Below are 19,688 nucleotides of genomic sequence, written 5' to 3'. Positions count from 1 at the left end.
ATGAGGTTTTGGACGGGTAGCTTTAATTTGAAGGCAGAGTTATTCCGGAAGTAGGTTGTGAGGGTGTTTTCGGACTTGACAGCTGGACGGATGGAGGTGGAGAAGAAGCCGGAGGAGGGGCACCCAGAAGACACGGGCACATTACCTTTTCTCTTAAGTGATAATCTGAATAAAAGGCAGCTCGCACTGAACATCACATTTTATTAAAGATGTCCACTGGAATCCAGGTGTCACACTGGATTCTGTCCACACTAGTTTCACAGATGAAACCACTTTAACTGAATCTGCAGCAGCTTCAGCAACACTGAGAACACACCAGCTGTATGTCATGTAAGGGGAGCAGCTAAAAGACATGAGAGTGAGAGGAACATGGGGAGGAGGATTTTTCATCATATGTGACCTTTACACTGAAAGGTTCGAGTCCTTCCTATCTTGCAAAACGTTTGCTGTCTTAGTCAAATTCCTGTCACCTGTGTGTCATCATGATTTTCATAAAAAACAAACAAACAGATAAAATAAAGTAAATACCAAAGTCCAGCATGAGGGACATGAAGTACAGTACTGTGCACACTGACGTAAAGAACCTGCACTCACAGCTTGTTTACTTTGGGATGTAATAACTGTCCGCCATATTGAATTTCTTTTATTCAGAAAATTCATTTTTACACTCTGTTGTTGAACACACACACACACACACACACACACACACACACACAAACAGGACCCTGTGGACGTGCACTCATGGAGAGGTTTCAAAAGGCTGCACAGAGTGAGCGCTACAGAGCAGGTGAGAGGGTGTGATGCCTTGCTCAAGGGCACCTCTGCAGTGCTCCGGAAGTGGACTGGCACCTCTCCAACTACCAGTCAGGCGACTCTCCGGTTCCCCTCCTAAGTCCTCACCGTGTGTGTGTTTTTATCATCAACGTAAAGCACATCGAGCTCACCTGACATGAAATGTAAATAAACTTTCTACCTGCAGTCGTTTATGTTTAAAAACATTTGTTGAGTATTTTGGACCTGATTTGGTTTGAACACGTTGCACAGAGCAGGATATCCTTGTTGTTGTTTACAACCTTTTACTGCAGGTGTGCCTCTTTACTGTCAGGCAGGTGTGCCTCTTTACTGTCAGGCAGGTGTGCCTCTTTACTGTCCCAGCGACTCATTCAATCTGCTGCAACCTTCCTTTCATTTTCCTTTTTTTCTGACCCATCGATGTGGTCGATGTCCCCTGATACATGAAATGTGTCTGACATGTAGAAGGGCAGAGCTCCTGTTGTGAGCGACGCACCGCGTCAGGTGACGCCTCTTAAGAAAGGCCGGGATGTCCTCTACCTGGCACGGCAGGGTTCAGGTGGATGACCTAAAAGGTTTTAGAAACATCCGTCAGAAGACAAACAGGAAGTGTGAGGAAACAAAAACAGCTGATAAGATTCTGGACTTTATGATCACGATCATTGATCACCTGATAAACAGATTATAAACTCATTAATCAGGGAATGTGCAGGTGCGCCTTTCTCACACACACACACACACACACACTTCCTTTCACACGAAGCTTTGAAACAAACTTCAGTAGAATAAATCTGTGACTTTTCATTCCCGGTCTCTTAGAAACGAGATGTTTGTGGAGGTCAGTTTGCGCCCAGGTGAGGAGGAAGCACCTGTCGTCACAGCAGACAGGTGAATAGGAGGTCAGTGAGTGATCCTCGGTACCTCGGCAGTCATTTCCTCTCAGTCTGAGTGACGACCAGAGACATGCTCGGGCTTTCTCGCTCCATGTCCATGAGGACGAATGAGACCTGAAATCTTTGATACCTGTGATTATTATTTTTTTAGACTTTTGGACGGTCGTCTTTGATTGCACTAACTTTAGTTTGGTATTGTAGAAACCGCTCACTGATCTCTGTGGCCGGAGGTCACTGAAGAGGAAGAGGTGCAATAGTCCAGTGAACACACACACACACACACACACACACACAGGTCATTGTTGCTTCCTAAAAAACACTCGTCAACAATAATCCAGCCTCAGTGAAGTCAGGCATGCTGCTGTTTTACAGCTGCAAAAAGCAGATCAGCAACTCATCCCTTTAATGAGTGTTTCCACTGAGGCTGGCACTTTGTGATTTATCACTCAGGGGTTTCCAGTTAGTCACGACGAGCATCACAACACCTGCATGAGTGAGTCTGCTGCTCAGGTGAGATCCGACCCTGCAGGCGATCATCAGCCGACCTCTGCCCACGCATGAGTGAGCTCAACTGTGAAACCCAAACAGGGAAATACCCCATGAAGGAGCTCACGCTCGTGGATCTGCTGGAACACTGCACGCCATTGTTTGCCAACTTTTCGCTCCCAGCGTACAGAAAATCTTTCTCTAGTAAAAGAATGAGGATTGTCTTTTCATGTACCATCCATGCATCATGGCAACCGCTTTTCTGGTCCGGGGTCACGGGGGGGGGGCGACCACAGCGGTCATGGGGTGAGAGTCGGTCGACAAATAGAGACAGACAACATTCACACAGGCAAGGTGCAGTCACCGGTTAACCCTCGAGCATGTCTTTGGACTGTGGGAGGAAGTCCCCGGAAAGAACCGACACACGCACGGCGGAGAACAAGTAGAGCACACACAGAGACGGGGATTCAAACCAGCAACCTCCTCACTGTGAGGCAGCAGCTCTGTACCTTTGCTTCAAATAAACTAAAGAAGTAATCACGCATGTGTATTACTTTAACCGCAGTCTCCAGTGACTCCAGTGGGCGAGCCTGAGGAAGCTACACTCACAATAAAATATTCAACAGCGTTTGAATCTAAATGTATTTTTATGATAATATCGGTGAGAAAAACTGTTTGGAAAGTTGTGATCACTTTGTGCTGAGGAAAAGACTCAGGAGGAATAATCAGCTGGTCACACTCTGACGAGGTTACTTCCTGGTTTGATATCAAAACATCCCAGTGATTGAGTTTTCATTTCATTCTGTTGCTTCTGTTCTTCCTCAGTCGGTTTAGTTCTGGTAAAGTCCGAACACCTGGCAGATAAAAACCACCTGCGTGCCCAGCCTGTAAAGTCACTGATGGACAAACCACGATCTGCTAACACACACACACACACACACACACACACAGCTGTGGAATGCACGGGCAGCGTCACCAGCTACAGGTGGGTCCATAAACACATGTGAGTCCACCTCATAATCAAACAGGTGACAGCAGTCAGCGGCTCGAGCAGCTCGGTGTGGCCGACAGCGAAGGACCTCCGGGGTTTTAATAATAACTGTGACATAATACAAACGCTCATACCTCCTCATCCTTCATCATCATCATCATCATCATCATGCTGAGATCTGACTGTTTTTACATTTCTAAATCAACAAACTCTTCACAGTTTCAGATCACATGACACTATGAGTCACTACTTTCTTTGAATACCTCGCAGCATATCCAGAGTCTGCATGTTCCACCTCTCACTTTTCAGGCTTGGACACTTCGTCAGAGTTGAACCCTGTCCTGTCCAGGTGACCTGAAGCCCGGGTTCTCTCCTGACCCGTACATGGAGCCTGTTATACACAGGGCCGTGCAGGGAATGACCCTCTGCAGCCCCTCCATCTCTTCTCTTCCCTGCCTCCTGATCGGGACTTCCCGGAGCAGAGATACATGGAGGAGTGTGAAAAGTGAGGTGGTGTTGTCAGGTCTTGGTGCAGACTGGTTGACGTGTCCTGTATGGGATGATAATCATAGCTTTGTTTTGATTGGACAGTCTGTCATGATAAGGAGTTTTTTAAAGCTTGACTATTAAAAACAGAGGAAGAGGGGCATGGTGTAGAGCGATGCATCAAACAGTGAGGTGTTGTAGATCTTATGATGCTCTGCTGCCCTCTGCTGGTCAAAGCTGTGACATACCTTTATTGACTGATGGTTCATCTGCTTTGATTCTACGGTGGCTGAGAAGTGCAGAACAAAACTAGAAACATGTAAAACACGAATACCCGTCCCCAAAACAAATTTACAAACGGAAAGGGAATGTACCAAATGCAGGAAGTGAAGTGCAGATCCGGTCCTCCGTCTCATCAGGGTCTTTTAGAAATTTGAGAGACCGTCCATGTGAAACGCATAACTGACTTATCTGGCTCAAATGAGTTCCAAAAAAAAGGGCAAAACACATTTCTGTAACCACAAACTCTGTCACTGTTTGCTAAGTCTTTACACCAAAACTGGAAAAATGACTCCTCACTCAATCACTTCCTGTTTCCTTACCGTAAACTTGTCTCAGGGCTGGTGAAAGTGTTGCACATTTTGTGATTAGACGACGGTCTAAACCCAGCTCACGCTCCCCGTCAGTGAATTGTGCTTCACAAGGAGAGAGACAGCCGATCAAAAAGCGACGTCACTATGAACGCTTGTTTTATATTTTGTTAGGGACAGTGCATATTAATGAGCTGTAACCATTACTGCAGCCAGATTACAGCAGGAGTGCTAGAATCCATCTGTTGTCCCTCACAGGTAACAGGCCAGTTATCTAACACCTGCAGGCCTGTATTCAGACTGATAATCAAGATGAAGCGAGCTTTTGCCCTTCTGCTCCACGGACGGTTTCTGTCCTCGCCTCAGCACACCTGTGTTACTGTTTGAAAGGTGGACCGCCCCAGTGTTTTGCACTTTAATGTAATTTAGTTTAGCCCTTCCCAGCCACCGTACAATTTAACCCCACACATATTTTACCCAGGAGGCTTTTAGGACAATTTGATTTAAGTCAGACTCCAGCGGGCTCGTTTAAAACGACCTCTCGACGTGCATCAGAGGGTTGTGAATCTCATGAATTATTTTTGTTCTCCGTCAAAGTGTTTTACTTTTCTAATTCCGCTTTAAAAAACATTTTTAAACACATCTCAAACTTTGTAATTTTGGTTTGCACTTGCCAGCCCCCGTAGCTTAAGGGTAATAAAATACAGTCACCTGACACAACCTTGTGCACGCGGGCGCTGCTTCTCCACAGGCACGGCAGGAAACAGCTCGAAGCCTCAGGCTGGTACGGGGGAGCTCAACGTGTGCAAAGTCCCGTCTGAGCACGCACTCACAGAAGAGTCGTCCTGAATGTTGATAGTCGAGCTCTGAACATGAGAGAGACACTTGATCAACACAACTTGTGAAAGTTGCTGAAGTTTATGTTCCATCATTTCTTTGTTGGTGTGTCATGCTATTCGTGACATCATGGCGATGAACGCTGGTCTGCAGACTCTACTGGATGATGTGCAGTAGAATGATGTTTAATGCAGTGTTTGAATAGAGAGGCAGATCTGCTGATAATGTTTACAGATGATAACGACGCTGAGTTTGTGGTTTTCCCTTGTTGACCCACATTCACTGTTGCTTCAGTGGAAGTTTTTACATTGCTCACAGCTTCCTCTTTTGCCTCAGTAATTTTACATGTTTTCTCAACTTCCTATGAAGCTCTTTGATTCAGACCGGTTTCCTCACTTAACCTTTTTCCCGTCGTCGCAGCAGCTGCACCCACTTGGCTCTTCAGAATAAATCCGTTGGACGAGGACGCAGCCTCCCGAGCAGGTAGGTGACCATCATTACTGATTCTGTCTCCATCAATGAATGTGATTGGGTGTGTGTGTGTTTACGTCCTACTGTGTGTGTGTGTGTGTGTGTGTGTGTGTGTGTGTGTGTGTGTGTGTGTGTGTGAAGGCTTGAGCTCTTTTGTATATGAATTTTATTGAGCAGCTGTGGCTCAGTTGGTTGAGTCGGTCGTCCCTCAACCAGGAGGTCGAGGGTTTGATTCCGAGCTCCTGCAGCAACATGCCCGGGGCAAAACCCTTAAGGACTCTTTACTCTGCAGCAGCCTCTACCATCAGTGTATGAATGTGTATGAATGGATGAGTTAATACTGATGGACTCTTTACTCTGCAGCAGCCTCTACCATCAGTGAGTGAATGTGTATGAATGGATGAGTTCATACTGATGGACTCTTTACTCTGCAGTATGAACTCATCCATTCACACACATTCACACACTGATGGTAGAGGCTGCTGCAGAGTGAAGAGTCCATCAGTATGAACTCATCCATTCATACACATTCACACACTGATGGTAGAGGCTGCTGCAGAGTGAAGAGTCCATCAGTATTAACTCATCCATTCATACACATTCACACACTGATGGTAGAGGCTGCTGCAGAGTAAAGAGTCCATCAGTATTAACTCATCCATTCATACACATTCACAAAGCAGCAGGAGCAACTTGAGGTTGAGTTAAGAGACATCAACATGCTTTTGCAGGAGCTGGGAATCGAACCCTCAACCTTCTACCACTGAGCCTCTGAGTATGAACCATGCCTTCAGAATTAATAAAGCAGTAAATTTGGTGATGAGCTTCTGACTCTCTGGTGACAGAGAAGAGCGTCTCTCACGTTTTCTGCCTGATTTGAGGAAGAGACTCGACTAGACTTATTGTCATTGTCATTGCACAAGAGTACATTGAAATTTGCTGTGCCATGGCCGCTGCGGTGAGGACGACAATTTAGTGATTCATGGTCTGGAGAATTTCATAGCCAGTATGTCATTTCCCGAGCGAAGAAGTCTTTAAATAAGTTGACCCAAACTACCCTCCTGTGTTGGCCTGAATTAAAGTTTGTGTTTTATAACCTCAAATCAGACGCTTCATTTTTTATATTAAGATCTGGTTTTGTGTCAATGTCTCGGCAGTGCATTTCATCACGTGAATGCTCTTCAATCAACAGGATGAACAGGTGGCTCCTTTGTTGGCTGCTCCTGTCTTTGATGGCTCTAAACGTCACCTGTAAAAAAACAAACAAAGGGCCCGGAAAGGATCGGAAGGATCAAGACAAGGAGCAAGGTGTAGGTCGAGACAGATGTCCAACTTCCACTCATGATGAAAATCGAGATTCTGATGAGACGGATCAGGATTCTGATGAGACGGATCAGGATTCTGATGAGACGGATCAGGATTCTGATGAGACGGATCAGGATTCTGATGAGAAGGGAAGTCAAAGAAGTTCAGGTCCTGACCAAAATAGTAGACCATGTACGAGGTCTCAAGCTTCAGGAAAAGAAAAAAAGGGGAAAAAAAGTAAGAATTGCAAACAAAATCCTTCAGGTGGAAGTTCAGGTCCAAATCCTGGTCCAGGTCACAATTCAAGAGGTGATGGAGGGCCAGATGTCCAAGAGGATTCGAGTTCGTGTAACGACCAAAATAATCATGGACCCGATCAGAATAAGAAACAAGATCCAAAATGTTCAGGTCCTGATAAAAGCCAGGAATCCGATAAAGACCAGCGTTCAGGTCCTGATGGGAGTCGAGGATTAGGACAAAAAGGGAAACCAAGCGGTGTGCCAGGAAATAATCAAAATCGTTGTCAAAGAAGTCAGACAGCAGGTGAGATGCTTCAGCCTTCATTATAAATGTCATTGTATGAAATAAACTCGAGCAGGCATCAATCATTAACTCGCTCTTAAACTCTCCAGGGTTTTCGGATGCCAGAGAGTGTATGGCAAATTTAAACAACATTTTGAGGAGAGGAAACCGCCAGAACACCATCGAGTAAACGTTTTGTTTCTTTGTCTTAAAGTTCATTTTGTTGCTTTAGCCTGAACACAGAATGACTTACATTTTGGATTTCTTTTGGGGGGGTTTTCTTTAGAGCCATGGAGAGCCTCGAACAGATTCTAGAAGACACGGAGGTGAACAAGACAACATCCATGTCTCTGGACAATGTGGTGGTGTTCCTGCACAGACCTCAAGGCTCCTTTGAGGGTCTTGAGATTTATGCGAGTGACAGTGAGGTAAGGGCTTCTTTGACTGTCTGTCAAAATCATTTTTTTTTTTGCAACTTAATGGTCGTTTTTTTTTGCGCAACCCAAAAAAAGTGAAGGTGGACTTTATTTGGATTTGCTAAAAAATCTAAACTTATACAAAAAGGTTCATCCATTCTCTTTGGAGGACTTCCCTCTCCCCAGCAACGTTTGAAGCTCCTCTGATAAGTCCCCGGGTCAGACGAGATCTCTCCAGGGAACTCTGGGTCTGCCCTGGGTCAGACCCAGACTCCCTCCAAAGGGAGGCATCCTAATCAGATACCCCCCCCCCCCCCCACACACACACACACACCACCACCATTCTCTAAGGCTGAGCCCAGACTCTCATTGTCCCGCTTATTATGGAGAATGACCAATCGATGACCCAGAATGCCCAAGCCTTCCCTCTGGACTCAGCTCCTTCTTTGCCACAACGGTCCGGCACAACACCTGCATTACAGCTGACACTGAGCCATCCTTGTTTCAATCTCACAGTCCATCTTCCCCTCACTGTGAACAAGACCCAGCGATACTTGGGGTAAGGACCCCACCTGGAAAGGGGGCAATCCGTCATCCCAGGAGCTTCAAACTCGACTTTTCCTGCAAAATACAAAGACATCAGCAGCTTCAGATAAACCTACTCGGAGCCGTTAGCTTGCTCATATGCTAAGCTAAGATTGTATGCTCTAAAAACTTCTGAAGAATGTCAGTTTCCAGACGAACTCAAGAAGAGGATATTGTGCTTTTCATAATTACTGCCCCCTCCCCCACAGGAAGGTCGGGCTCAGACTATTTTTGATTGATTATTCTGAATGTTTCTCTTCCTGTTTTCTCCTTCAGGCCACATCCGATAAGATGTTCACCGACAGCAAAGTGAATGTTCGCCTGCCCAAAGAGATTAACGTTGGATCAAACACGGTGGTGTTCTCCATGCTCACGTTGCCTGAAACAAATGAGGTCAGATATTAAAGTTGTCATGTCAGATTAACTGACTGAATTTCAAGCACTAAAGTCAAAAGCTTTTGTTTCCATACAGCACAAGAACAGCGTTAAAGCTTTTAGTTATTCAGAAATCAAAAGCAGTACATACTTTATACTGTGCTCAACAGTCGTATGCAAAATGTTATTTCAGACAAAACAGTTTGTACAGACTGAATTATTGGAGGTTTGAAACCTACTGCAGTCTGTCTCACTGAGCGCCCCCTACTGGAGCACTTCCATTGTGACGTCAAGGTTTGCTGCATTTTTCTTTTCCAGGTTGTTCTTTTGGACTTTGCATCTTTTATGTATTTGCAGCAGGCTAGCTTAGCATGAATTTGTGTTGGCGTATAAGAGCGTGTTATTTCATTTGGAGACGCTGCTTCTAAATTGGACTTTTGCAAGTTTTGTTTTTATTAATTTATCGCGTGCTATCAGACCAAATCCAACAAATCTGGTGCACACAGGAGGAACTCTGCTCTCATTGACATTTGACGTTTTTTTAAATTATGCAACCCGAAACAACAGGAAAAGTTTCTACGGTCAGGTGAACAATCACAGCAGCAGAAACCTTTCATAAAAGAGGAACACATGTCGTGAAACAATATCCTCAAACCCAGTGGAGCCTGTTTGAGTAACAACAGTGTTTTTCTACATAAGAGGTAGTTACTCTTTGTTCTGCATCATTGTTCTCTGCAGGATGTGCAGAACACGCTCAGATCTGTTCTCATGTGGGTTCACTGTAAAAGGTTTATTTGAATTCTTCTGTAAATCATTGCACTGACTGATTTCTGTTCGTTGTGTTTTAGACCTCGGAGGTTTTATATGAGAACAGACTGGTGGGCCTGAGTGTGAGTGGAAGGAATATTTCTGGACTGCAGGAGCGAGTCATCATCACCATGAAAATGAATTCTACCACCGTGACCGTAACTACAACTTCTCTCCAACGATTGTCTCATTCACAAAGGAGTATTAGGGCCACATCAGGGGGAAACAAATCTGTGACTTCATGATCAAAGTTGTAAATTTACGAGAGTAAAGTCATAAATTTAAACATTAAGATATTTGTTTTGTAATGGGGAGAATGTGCGACATTTTACAGATGAATCTCTGACTGTCTCCAGTGAGGGAGAAGCTGGAGTCCTGCTGGCTGTGTTGTTGTCAGAGCTGTGTTTACATGGCTCCTCCCCTTGTGCATAAAAGCTGTTTGAGTCAAGAAGAAGAAGAACATACTCACTGATTATTTGGACGTTACGGAAACGTTCATTCGCTGTAAATTTACATGCAGCTACAAGCTAACTAAAAAGCGCTAACATTAGCATGCTAACACAATACTGCAGCTCGAGACGAGGACAATTTGGTCCCCCCGCTCGCGTTTCATGGCGATTCATTGTGGTTTGTTCTGATGTGAGAGGGGTTGGAGGTGTGTCTCCGGAGGAGGGCGGAGTCTTCAGCATGGAGGAGGCGTGGCCTAACAGAAGTTTGTATTGGTTTAATGCTGGGGCTCAGGGGTGGAATCTACTGGATCAAAAAGTCGCACATTCTTTGTTTAACGTGGCCCTCGTACTCCATCGTACAGATGAAATCACTTGAACCAGACCTAACGTTGTTTATTGTTGTGTCACAGGAGGGTAAAAATCCCAGCTGCGTGTTCTTAGACTTTTCAACACAGAGTGAGTAACCAAGAGGCATCCAAACCTCCTTATAGATCAAATAAAATAAAATGTGTGCTTTCTTAAGATGATGATGTTACGAGGTACGAAAATGGACATGCATTCATCTGTTGAACTTCAAGGCTCAAAACATGGAGGCCGAAAACATACAAGGACGCCACAGAGGTTATTTTGAACATAACTGCCCGCTCTAATGTTCACAAGCGAAGTATCGGTCCCTTTAAGAACGCTTGCATAAGTTCAACATGCGTGCGTGTTCGTGCTTTAAACTCTGTGTGTCGAGAGCTCGACAAAACAGCTGAGATGATCTGGTTATCACAGTTAATCATGGCTGCGTGTCCACTTCGGGCTTCCGTACTTTGGTTTCAACAAAGTGAACATGTGATTTAATGAGATTAAATTGTGACAAACTGATTTTAGTGTTTGTTTGAATCACCAGACTTCAGCAGTGATGGATGCCTCACCGAGTGGCAGCCTGGTCAGACAAACGTCACCTGCTCCTGTGACCACCTCACATACTTCGGCGTGCTCCTGGTATGGCATCGAGTAGAAATACACACGACACACTTTAGGGATTTTTGGTTTGAGAAGGAAATCTCAAACTTTTCTTTTTCTTTTGTGTGTAAAAGATCCGTCGATGATCGAACCAAAACAGATAAAGAGACCAATCAAAAACCAATCAGATTTTCTGCAGCAGATTTTTTCCCCATCGGACTATTTGACTTGTGAAAGTCTGAAAGTCAACTTTACAACTGCTCAAGTGTCCAGTGATCTGCGCATGAGCAGAACGGCTCTATAGCGCCCCCTAGAGTTGGACATTTCAAACCTTCAGGCACTTTCACAGGTTTAACTTAGAGTTTTAGAAACGGCATTTCCCTCAATGGGCGATTGTAAAGACTGTTATTCCTGATGCGACCACTAGGTGGCACCACAGATTAGAAAGTAAAGGAAGCTACACAGAGTGACGCTGACGTAAAATGACAACAGTTATAACATCAATAACAAAAAAACAGCTTGAGTATTATCTTCAGAATATTCAGATGAAAGACTTTTTTAATGCTTGAAAAAAGTTGATAAGTCATTTTATGAAAACATCCTTCAAGTGGATCTTATCATAGAAATAAACATAAACAGCTTTGGGTTTAAGGTTGTTATTTAAAGCTCATTTACTTATCTTTATTGTCAGCTATTGATATAATTGAGATAATAATGTTTCTGTAAGTGGCTGTTATCAAAGTATCACATTTTAAAAACCTTATTCTGTTCATTATTAAAGTATAACATTAACTGTTTTTACTTTTCTGTATCCACTACATGCAATGCAAACAACGTCTCCGTGACAGGTCGTGTTTGTGCTTCCTCCACAGGTGTCAGCCGACCTCTCGACTCAGCACCAGGAGATCCTGTCATACATCTCTCTGATTGGCTGCAGTCTGTCTCTTCTCGTCCTGGTCCTCACCGTTCTGCTCTTCATCTGTAACAGGTCATTTATTTCTTCCCTCTGCTACCATCATCTTTCTCCTCCTCCGGTCTCCTCTCCCTCCCTCTTAGTACCTCATAAAATATTCTACAGGCCAATTTTCTTTAACTATATTTTTAATAAACTTATTCCTCTTAAAAAATGAAACAGACGACAGCAACAACCGGAGAGAAAACAAACAAACACCGGCCTGTAGAAGAATTTATGATTCCCCCAGTCAGCTCATCAAGCATACAAATAAAAACACAACACATTTTTACTTTACAACCTTCACATATTAGAAGCTATAATTTAACACCTCACGACGTACCGTGTCTCCTCTGTCCACCAGAAAAGTCAGAGCAGACCTCTCCATGAAGGTCCACATCAACCTGGCCGTTGCTCTCATCCTCCTCAACGTGCACTTCCTGCCCAGCCAGACGGTGGCAGCACTGTCCTCCTCTGGTCTTTGTCTCTACATTGCCCTCGCTCTTCACTACTCCCTGCTGGCCACGTTCAGCTGGATGGCCCTGGAGGGCTTCCACCTCTACCTCCTGTTAGTCCGAGTCTTCAACATCTACGTGAGGCGTTACCTGCTCAAGCTCAGCGTGGTGGGATGGGGTGAGCAGAGAGTCCAAGGGGGGGGGGGGAGTTGTTTACTTGAGTCGAGAAACGTTGTGGTGATAGAAGCTTGTTTGTTTCAGGTGTTCCTGCAGTTATCGTGTCCCTGGTGGTCGTTATAGACAGAGACGCGTACGGTCCCGTTCCTCTGGACGACTCAAAACCAGACAGCACTAAAATGTAAGGAAAAGACCAGGAGCAAGTTTGCAAGCAAATGAACTCCACACTCATATTTCTCATATGTCCTGAAGGAGCAGTCTGACCCCCTAGTGTTTAAAATGGGTACTGCAGTCTAAACTCTAAAGCAAAGCACCTAAATTCAAAGCGCCTACCTTCTCTGGTCCAAACTAATCAATAAAGTTAGAAGGAGGACATACTGGCTGCTGCATTGTTGTCAGAGAAGCTTCAACACAGCAGGTTTCCTTCTTCTGAACTTTAAAAAAAACAAACATACAACTTTTCACGTCTTTCCATGTCGTATATCCTCAATTTCATTTTTTGTACAGATGGGATTCACGCTGTCTCTCATGCTCCTGTCTTAGATATTTAAAACATTTCTTTTAAAAATACATCAAAAAGTATTTTAAATAAAAAATGTGCAAATGTGCAAGATGGTGACAATCAGGTTCTACGGCTCAGCTGTGTCACCATGTTTTCTGTCATGTTAAGAGGATGAGGAGACGTGTTCATGCAACAGGAAGTCAGTGGAGAACATTGACTTGATCTTTTCTCTTTGTGCATAAACCTCACAGGAGACTTTGAGCCTGAAGTTACTTTTTGGTAGATATCTGTGATTGAATCTTTATCTGTCCTTCCTCCTTCTGTAGATGCTACATAGTCAATGCCACAGTGAAGTTGGTGACCACATTGGGATTGTTCTGCATGGTGTTCCTCTATAACCTGGTCATGTTGGGAGTGACGATCTCACGTGTCGTGAGTCTCCGCCGGAGGAAACAGGTTTGAGTCCGTCAGACCAGAGAGCTCGTAGAGTGTTTCACCCTTTGTGATTTTGGTTTGCACTTCTAAGCCACCGTAGTTTTGGTGTCAGTGGAGCAGAGAGCGCACATTTCACAGCCTTTGGTGGTGAATAGTTTGTTAATAGTGATTTTTCTCAACCTTCTAATGTTTTTTGTTTTTTTTGCACCGTGTTTTGTACGTCAGTCTGGATACATCGACCATGACAGAGCGAAGAGAGACATCTGTACCCTGCTGGGAATCACCGCTCTGCTCGGCATCCCCTGGGGTCTGGTCTTCTTCTCTTTTGGTCACCTGACTGTCCCGGGCCTCTACGTCTTCTGCATCCTGAACTCACTGCAAGGTCTGCACACTTCTACGCAGATTACTGTTAATTTGAAAAAAGGTTTCTGCTCATCAGATACTGGAACAGATAAAAACAGAGCACAACAAGGGCGTTGTTTGCACGTTTACGTAACACTTTCAACACACACACGCTCTCACGCTCTGCAAAGTTAGAAATAAATAAAAGGCACACATGGTCGGATGTCAGACTATTACTTTAAAAAAAAAAAAAAAAAAAACGATATTCAAGACCCAGAACGCCCTGACATCTCTCTCTGCTCGACCTTTCAAAATAAAGCATCAAAATGAGGACATAAAAGTTCAGAGGGTCCGGACTTTATTTTCCATGAATAAATACTGTAAAATAGTATGCATGTTTTTATGTGTGCAGTTTAACAGCCTGACTGTTTGTATATTGATAACAACTCCGTCACAGTGAGGTACTTAGTCTGGGGTATTTGCATGACTTGACCTGATAACGCCCCCCCCCCCCCCCCCCCCCCCCCCCCCCCTCTCTCTCTCTTTAACCCTTTCCTCTATCTCCTCCTCTGTCACTCAGGTGTCTTCATCTTCTTCTGGTTCTTGATGTCTTTGAGAAAGATCGGAAACTCCTCCGCGGCATCGAGCAGTAAAACACAGAGCACCAACAGCTAACTGCTAACGCCAGGACGTGTGTGTGTGTGTGTGTGTGTGTGTGTGTGTGTGCATTGTAAGGAGAGTATTCTTAAGTTTGCTGTAATTATTTTGGCTTTAAATTGTGATGCCTTTATGTAGCCAGCATGCTAGCTGGAGCTAGCTCATGCTAAGAGATGTGAGTGACTCTGACATTAAAATAATAAACTCAACAACAGTGTGAAGATTTAGAATATTTACTGATTCAAAACTTCTTGTGCTGGAATGAAAAACGTTCCTTTTCCTGTTTTTGCAGCGTGAAGACAAAGACGAGATATTGATTTAAAATAGATTATTGTAACACAAGATTTAAATACTGAGTGAGTTTGGATGAGGGGAAGATTCTGAAGGTCGATAGATGAAGAGACGAGGGCTGAAGGTCGAGGGGTTGAATGATGAAGGTATGCAGATACGAGAGACAAAAAGAAGCGGTTGAGTTTTGGCGGCTGTTTTGCGTTTGGACCACGTGACCCGTTATAGATCAGAGCCTTCGGCGCCGGATGATGACTTTGATTTGTGTTTTTGTTCAGGATCACCGACCTGTTGCTTCAAGTTTATCGGACTTTAAGACACTTCGCCTCTGGGTTTTTTTTGTTTTTTTTAAAGATTTACCCGACGACTCGGTACGACTCCATCCCCCGTGTACGAGCGGTTGCAGCGTCTCTGTTTCCATGGCAACCTGAGCTGACTTAAGCTCTTACAGATGGTTGTGATGATGGCAAGAGACCATGAACTGATGTGAATGATTTAGTTAACGGGAAGGGAAGGTGCATGTGAAACCACAGAAACACGTATTTGCATTGACGCAGCTTCACAGTCACGAGCGTCCGTCTGGCCTGAGGTCAGCGAGCACGACTGCACGTCTCCGCTCACAGACCTGGTGTTGTGTTGAAGTGGAGTTTGCACTGTGATGTCACTTCTCGTCACACAAACAGGAACAAACTCACTTGCAGTTGTTGTGTTGCGCTAATAAAAAGTTTTTTTTTTGCATAAAACAAATACCTCCCCGTCTATCCAACAAGAGCTCTATTATGTTACCTCCTGCTCATCCTGCACAGCTCGCCAGTCAGCCGCGTCCCGCTCGCTTCACAGGTAAGAGGAGAGCGCCGCTGTTGTTGTCATTTTATGTTTAATTATGGATTAATACACTCAGGGTTTAATTGTGTTGAATTTTCTGTTTCACATCTTTGACCACATTTAGAGAGATGTCTTAAAATAACGCTGATTTTGTCTTTAACTGAAGTTGTGCTTTAGAAGAGGAAACAGTGGTATAGCAGTAGCAGTATATGGGCCTTATTTTGGGCCTTTTGCCTTTATAAGGTGGGACAGCTGAGAGAGACAGTGAGGGCACGATGTGCAGCAAAGGGTCGGGGATCGGACTCAAACCCACGGCCGCTGTGACGAGGACTAAAGCCTCTGTGCTGTTCATGCGGATCTACAGAGACTACGAGAAACACAAATTAAAACTGAGCTGTTAAAGACATTTATAATGTGGAGAATTTTTAAAAACGACTGCAACTGGATCTCTGGTGGAGAGAAACATTTTTACACCGATATATTGGCCCGATATCTTTCTTAGATCTGATCAGATGATCAAACACTTGTGGTAAAGATTTATAAAGAAGACGAGACACTCACTGAACTGGAGAGTAACTGTGCGTCACCTCTCGACCCTGCAGGGTGATCATGCTTGTAGCGCCCCCTGCTGGTGACAGAGAGACACTCGCGTCAAACAAAGAAACTCAAATTAAGTGCTTTTTGAATCTCTTTATATCGGAGGTAAAATAAGCCGATGACAACCAATCGCTCGAGCTCTTCTATAAACATGAGTGTTGGCTGTTCGTCACATGTAATTAAAATACAAAATACAACAAAAATGTTCCTTTAATTTCCTTTAATGTCAGCTCAGGTTTGTCTGATTTCTGCTGGAAGTGTTTTTTCTCCTGGAGGATTCATCCTTCATTTCTCTTCATTCTCGGGGAACTGAATGCATCTTTTGGTCCATCGGGAGGCAGCTGATGAAGATCTGCTTCCTGTAAAGACGAATAAATTCTCATAATTTTACGAAGGTCTCAGCGTATTTTCCTCGTCTTCTCAGGAATAGAAAACACACTGTTCACTGAAACAGATGAATTCATGACGTTATCTTGAACTAACGATGCTTCTTTTCTCTTCACTTGACTTTGGGATTCTTCACTGGAGAGATTTAGGAAAGACCACGACATGCCATGCTGCCATTAACCACGCTGACGAGGTATGTTCAACCCATGTCGTTCTTTTGAGGGGGACACAAACAATCCAGATCTCCAATAAGTGACAGGAAATGACTCGTTACACAGGAAGTAAAAACATGTATGAATATAAATCTGCCTCAAGATCTTTTTGTTTGATATTTATTTGACTTATTAAAAACACTCGACCACTGAAACTCGCTCTGAGTCAGTCAGTCCTTCTCACCTGCAGCAGATTTTAAATTCATCATTGTCTTCCTGTGGATTTTAGAATCCAGAATTTAAAATATTAAAATGCCACCTTTTCCTCTGGCCTTTGAAATCAGTTAAACCAAATCCAATACTGTGTTTTATTTTACGTCTTTCTGTGTTGTTTGTGCTCCTGGTCTGTGCAGCACTTAAATGTGCAGTACGAAGAATCTCGACTTGAATTATAAATTTACGAGAATGTGACCTTCTGCAGTTGTTAGGACCTAAAACACGAGTATAGGTGTTTGTGTGAACAGTTTGCTAAACACCAGGTAAAGAATAATCAATGTTTGGAGTCATGTTTATGCAGCTTCTTTTGCTTCACTGAAAGCTTTGACTTTGGAGTTCAGACAAACTAACGGCTGAGAAAATGAATAGATGGATTTCTCCTCTGATTTATTCCCTCAGTCTTACAGCCAGAGGACGTCCACTCGTCCCCGTGCTGCTGTTACTGCTGCTGCCCGGACTGCTGGCGGAAGACGGTATGCTCGCTTTTTTTCATTTTGGTAGTTGTTTTTTTTTTTTCACCAAAGAAAGAGTAAGACATCTTCACAGCTATCAACACCGTCTACTTTTACTGCTCTTAAAAAGCAAGAGAAACTGAACGTTGAACTATTATCTCCTTGGTTTTCAGAACTTTAGATGATTTAAAACAATCGTTCATTGTTTGTATGACGAGTGCTTCTTTACAAAAGATCATACAGGATAAGATGCAGGAAGGATTTCTGCATTGTTTTCCTCACGTTCCTGTCATCCTCACTGAGGCTGAGGTCGGAGCAGGCCGTGCATGAGTGAGGACGCCAGTCGCTGTTTGGAGGACAGAGATATTACAGGCTGTAAACATGTTCATGTCTGCTGTAAAAACAGGCTTTTTGTATGTGACTTCCTGTGCTGCTGCAGCCAGCCTCTAGTGGACACTCCAGGTACTGCAGCCAGCCTCTAGTGGACACTCCAGGTACTGCAGCCAGCCTCTAGTGGACACTCCAGGAACTGCAGGAGTTTGCAATTACCAATCAGCTACGTTTCACAATACTAGAGGTTGCCGCTTGCAGACATTAAAAAAAAGTCCGATATTAGAGGCTGTGACGTCCGGTAGTGTTCGTGCCCGATCAACTCGCTGACGGTTGGGAAGATTATCTTTATTGATCCCCCACTTGAAGAAATGAAAATGTTTGAAATAAAACAGCTCGAAGGAGAAGCTCTTAAAACTCAAATATGATGGAGCTCTTTCAGTTTTACAAAGTGTCTTCATTTAGAACCACTTCGTTAATAATCAATAATATTTGAACAAACTAATATTAAAATATCTTAGCTTACACGTCTTCCAGGCTGCCTCTTCATACACGCAGAGCACATGCTTGCAGGCCATGTTTTTCTGTTCTTATGTACGGAGACGTCGCAGCAGAGACATATTAGCTGGAGGACAGAGAGGAGACCTTGGGTGCGTTCGAATCTTCCCGCTTATCCCCTCTCACGATCCGCTTTGCTTTCCGTCTTGTCATGACATGATCAGTTCATTTCTGACCAATCAGAGACGTCGCCATGGGAAGTGTTGCAGTGTGGGAAGTGAAGAGACGGCGAGTTGGAAGCCAGTAAGATGGAAAAAAAAGTAAAACACAAAGAAACTTGTGTTGAATGCATTTGCAAAGCTTTGTCAGCTTAAAGACTCTTCATCTGCACAAGAGGAAAAACGCAGCAGCCATTACGGCTCATTGATCGCCTTGTCAGCCCCTTTCTCTGCACTTAGCATCAACCTCCGCGAGACTGGACCTTCATTTTCTCCCTAAACCTCGAGCTCTCACAGATTTAGCGGGACACATGTGTCATGTATCGCATGTTGGGCCAATTAGGGCAATCTAAAAAGGAGGATGTAACACCAGTCCATAAAACACTGGAGGCAAAAACTACAAAATAAAACAGGAAACACTAATCCCAGACACACGAACGAGAAAACAAGGAATAATCAAATGAAATAAGAGCAAACAACGATTTTTAATGAAAGAAAAGAGCGTCTATCTTCATGTCGACTGTGTTCTGTCTCTTTCTTTTTTTTTAGTTTGTTTCAACATTTCAGATGGAATCACTTCCATGAACTCAACACATGTCACTGTCGCTGATGGAAGGCATGATCATTTTAGCTGTTCTCTGAATGACACGAAATGCGAAATGCAATGCTGGTCAGATAAGGACGAAAGCTGGTTCAATGGATCCTCTTATTGCTTTAACGCTGAGCTGACAATACTTCCTACACTTCACATGTACAACATAACTGAAGGTAGGTTTACGTCTCTGCACAAGCAGCTCTCTACTCACCAGCTTTGGCTCATTTTTTAAACGTCTGCAGGTCGAGTCTGACCCCTCTCTTCTTCTTCTCAGGTGTAAGATGCGCGGTATACTTGTGCAATGACACAGGCATCTTGAAATTGATGAGTTACCTGGACACTAAAGACGCTACGGAGATTGAATTGATAATACTCCACATAATAAAGGAAAAATGTACACACCTCTTCAACAGTGACCTCGACGTCAGGAGGGCTTTCATAGAGTAAATAACTGAACCACTGCTTTCAACCTATAGCCTTATCTACATGGCACCTTTCAGACATAAAAACATGAAATTAAAACAATGGAAAAGTAATAAAATAATCCAATTATATTTGAAAAGGTACAAATGAAAAATAAAACAAATCTTTAAA

General features: G+C 43.8%; 1 protein-coding gene and 1 long non-coding RNA gene across 2 annotated transcripts in view; both read left to right on the top strand.

Annotated features, from left to right (window-relative positions):
• The window catches only part of LOC306821236, a 42,441-nt gene extending 27,769 nt beyond the window's left edge, over window positions 1-14,672 (top strand). The window contains exon 3 of the long non-coding RNA XR_013778762.1: window positions 14,508-14,672. This is a non-coding gene — a long non-coding RNA (uncharacterized lncRNA). The remainder of the gene's footprint in view (window positions 1-14,507) is intronic.
• LOC306821232 (adhesion G-protein coupled receptor G1-like) lies at window positions 7,109-14,517 on the top strand. The gene is made up of 13 exons (XM_079339531.1): window positions 7,109-7,394; window positions 7,484-7,559; window positions 7,660-7,801; window positions 8,651-8,767; window positions 9,598-9,714; window positions 10,416-10,461; window positions 10,901-10,995; window positions 11,829-11,944; window positions 12,273-12,541; window positions 12,625-12,721; window positions 13,369-13,498; window positions 13,703-13,859; window positions 14,400-14,517. The coding sequence occupies exons 2-13, from the start codon at window positions 7,507-7,509 to the stop codon at window positions 14,492-14,494; spliced, it is 1,434 nt and encodes a 477-aa protein (XP_079195657.1). The 5' UTR covers window positions 7,109-7,394; window positions 7,484-7,506; the 3' UTR covers window positions 14,495-14,517.
• Window positions 14,673-19,688: the final 5,016 nt, after the last annotated feature.

The sequence above is a fragment of the Symphodus melops genome, assembly GCF_947650265.1.
Source record: "Symphodus melops genome assembly, chromosome: 3".
NCBI classification, from domain to species: Eukaryota; Metazoa; Chordata; class Actinopteri; order Labriformes; family Labridae; genus Symphodus; species Symphodus melops.
The sequence above is the reverse complement of the archived record's forward strand: the minus strand, read 5'-3'. Positions and strand labels throughout refer to the sequence as shown.

What these genes read in the sequence shown, in the direction of transcription:
- LOC306821232 (XM_079339531.1), top strand. Translation starts at nt 7,507, where the DNA reads ATGGCAAATTTAAACAACATTTTGAGGAGAGGAAACCGCCAGAACACC. An exon ending in CGTTGCCTGAAACAAATGAG is followed by an intron (nt 8,768 to 9,597) that starts GTCAGATATTAA and finishes GTTGTGTTTTAG; the next exon opens with ACCTCGGAGGTTTTATATGA. An exon ending in GTCTCCGCCGGAGGAAACAG is followed by an intron (nt 13,499 to 13,702) that starts GTTTGAGTCCGT and finishes TTTGTACGTCAG; the next exon opens with TCTGGATACATCGACCATGA.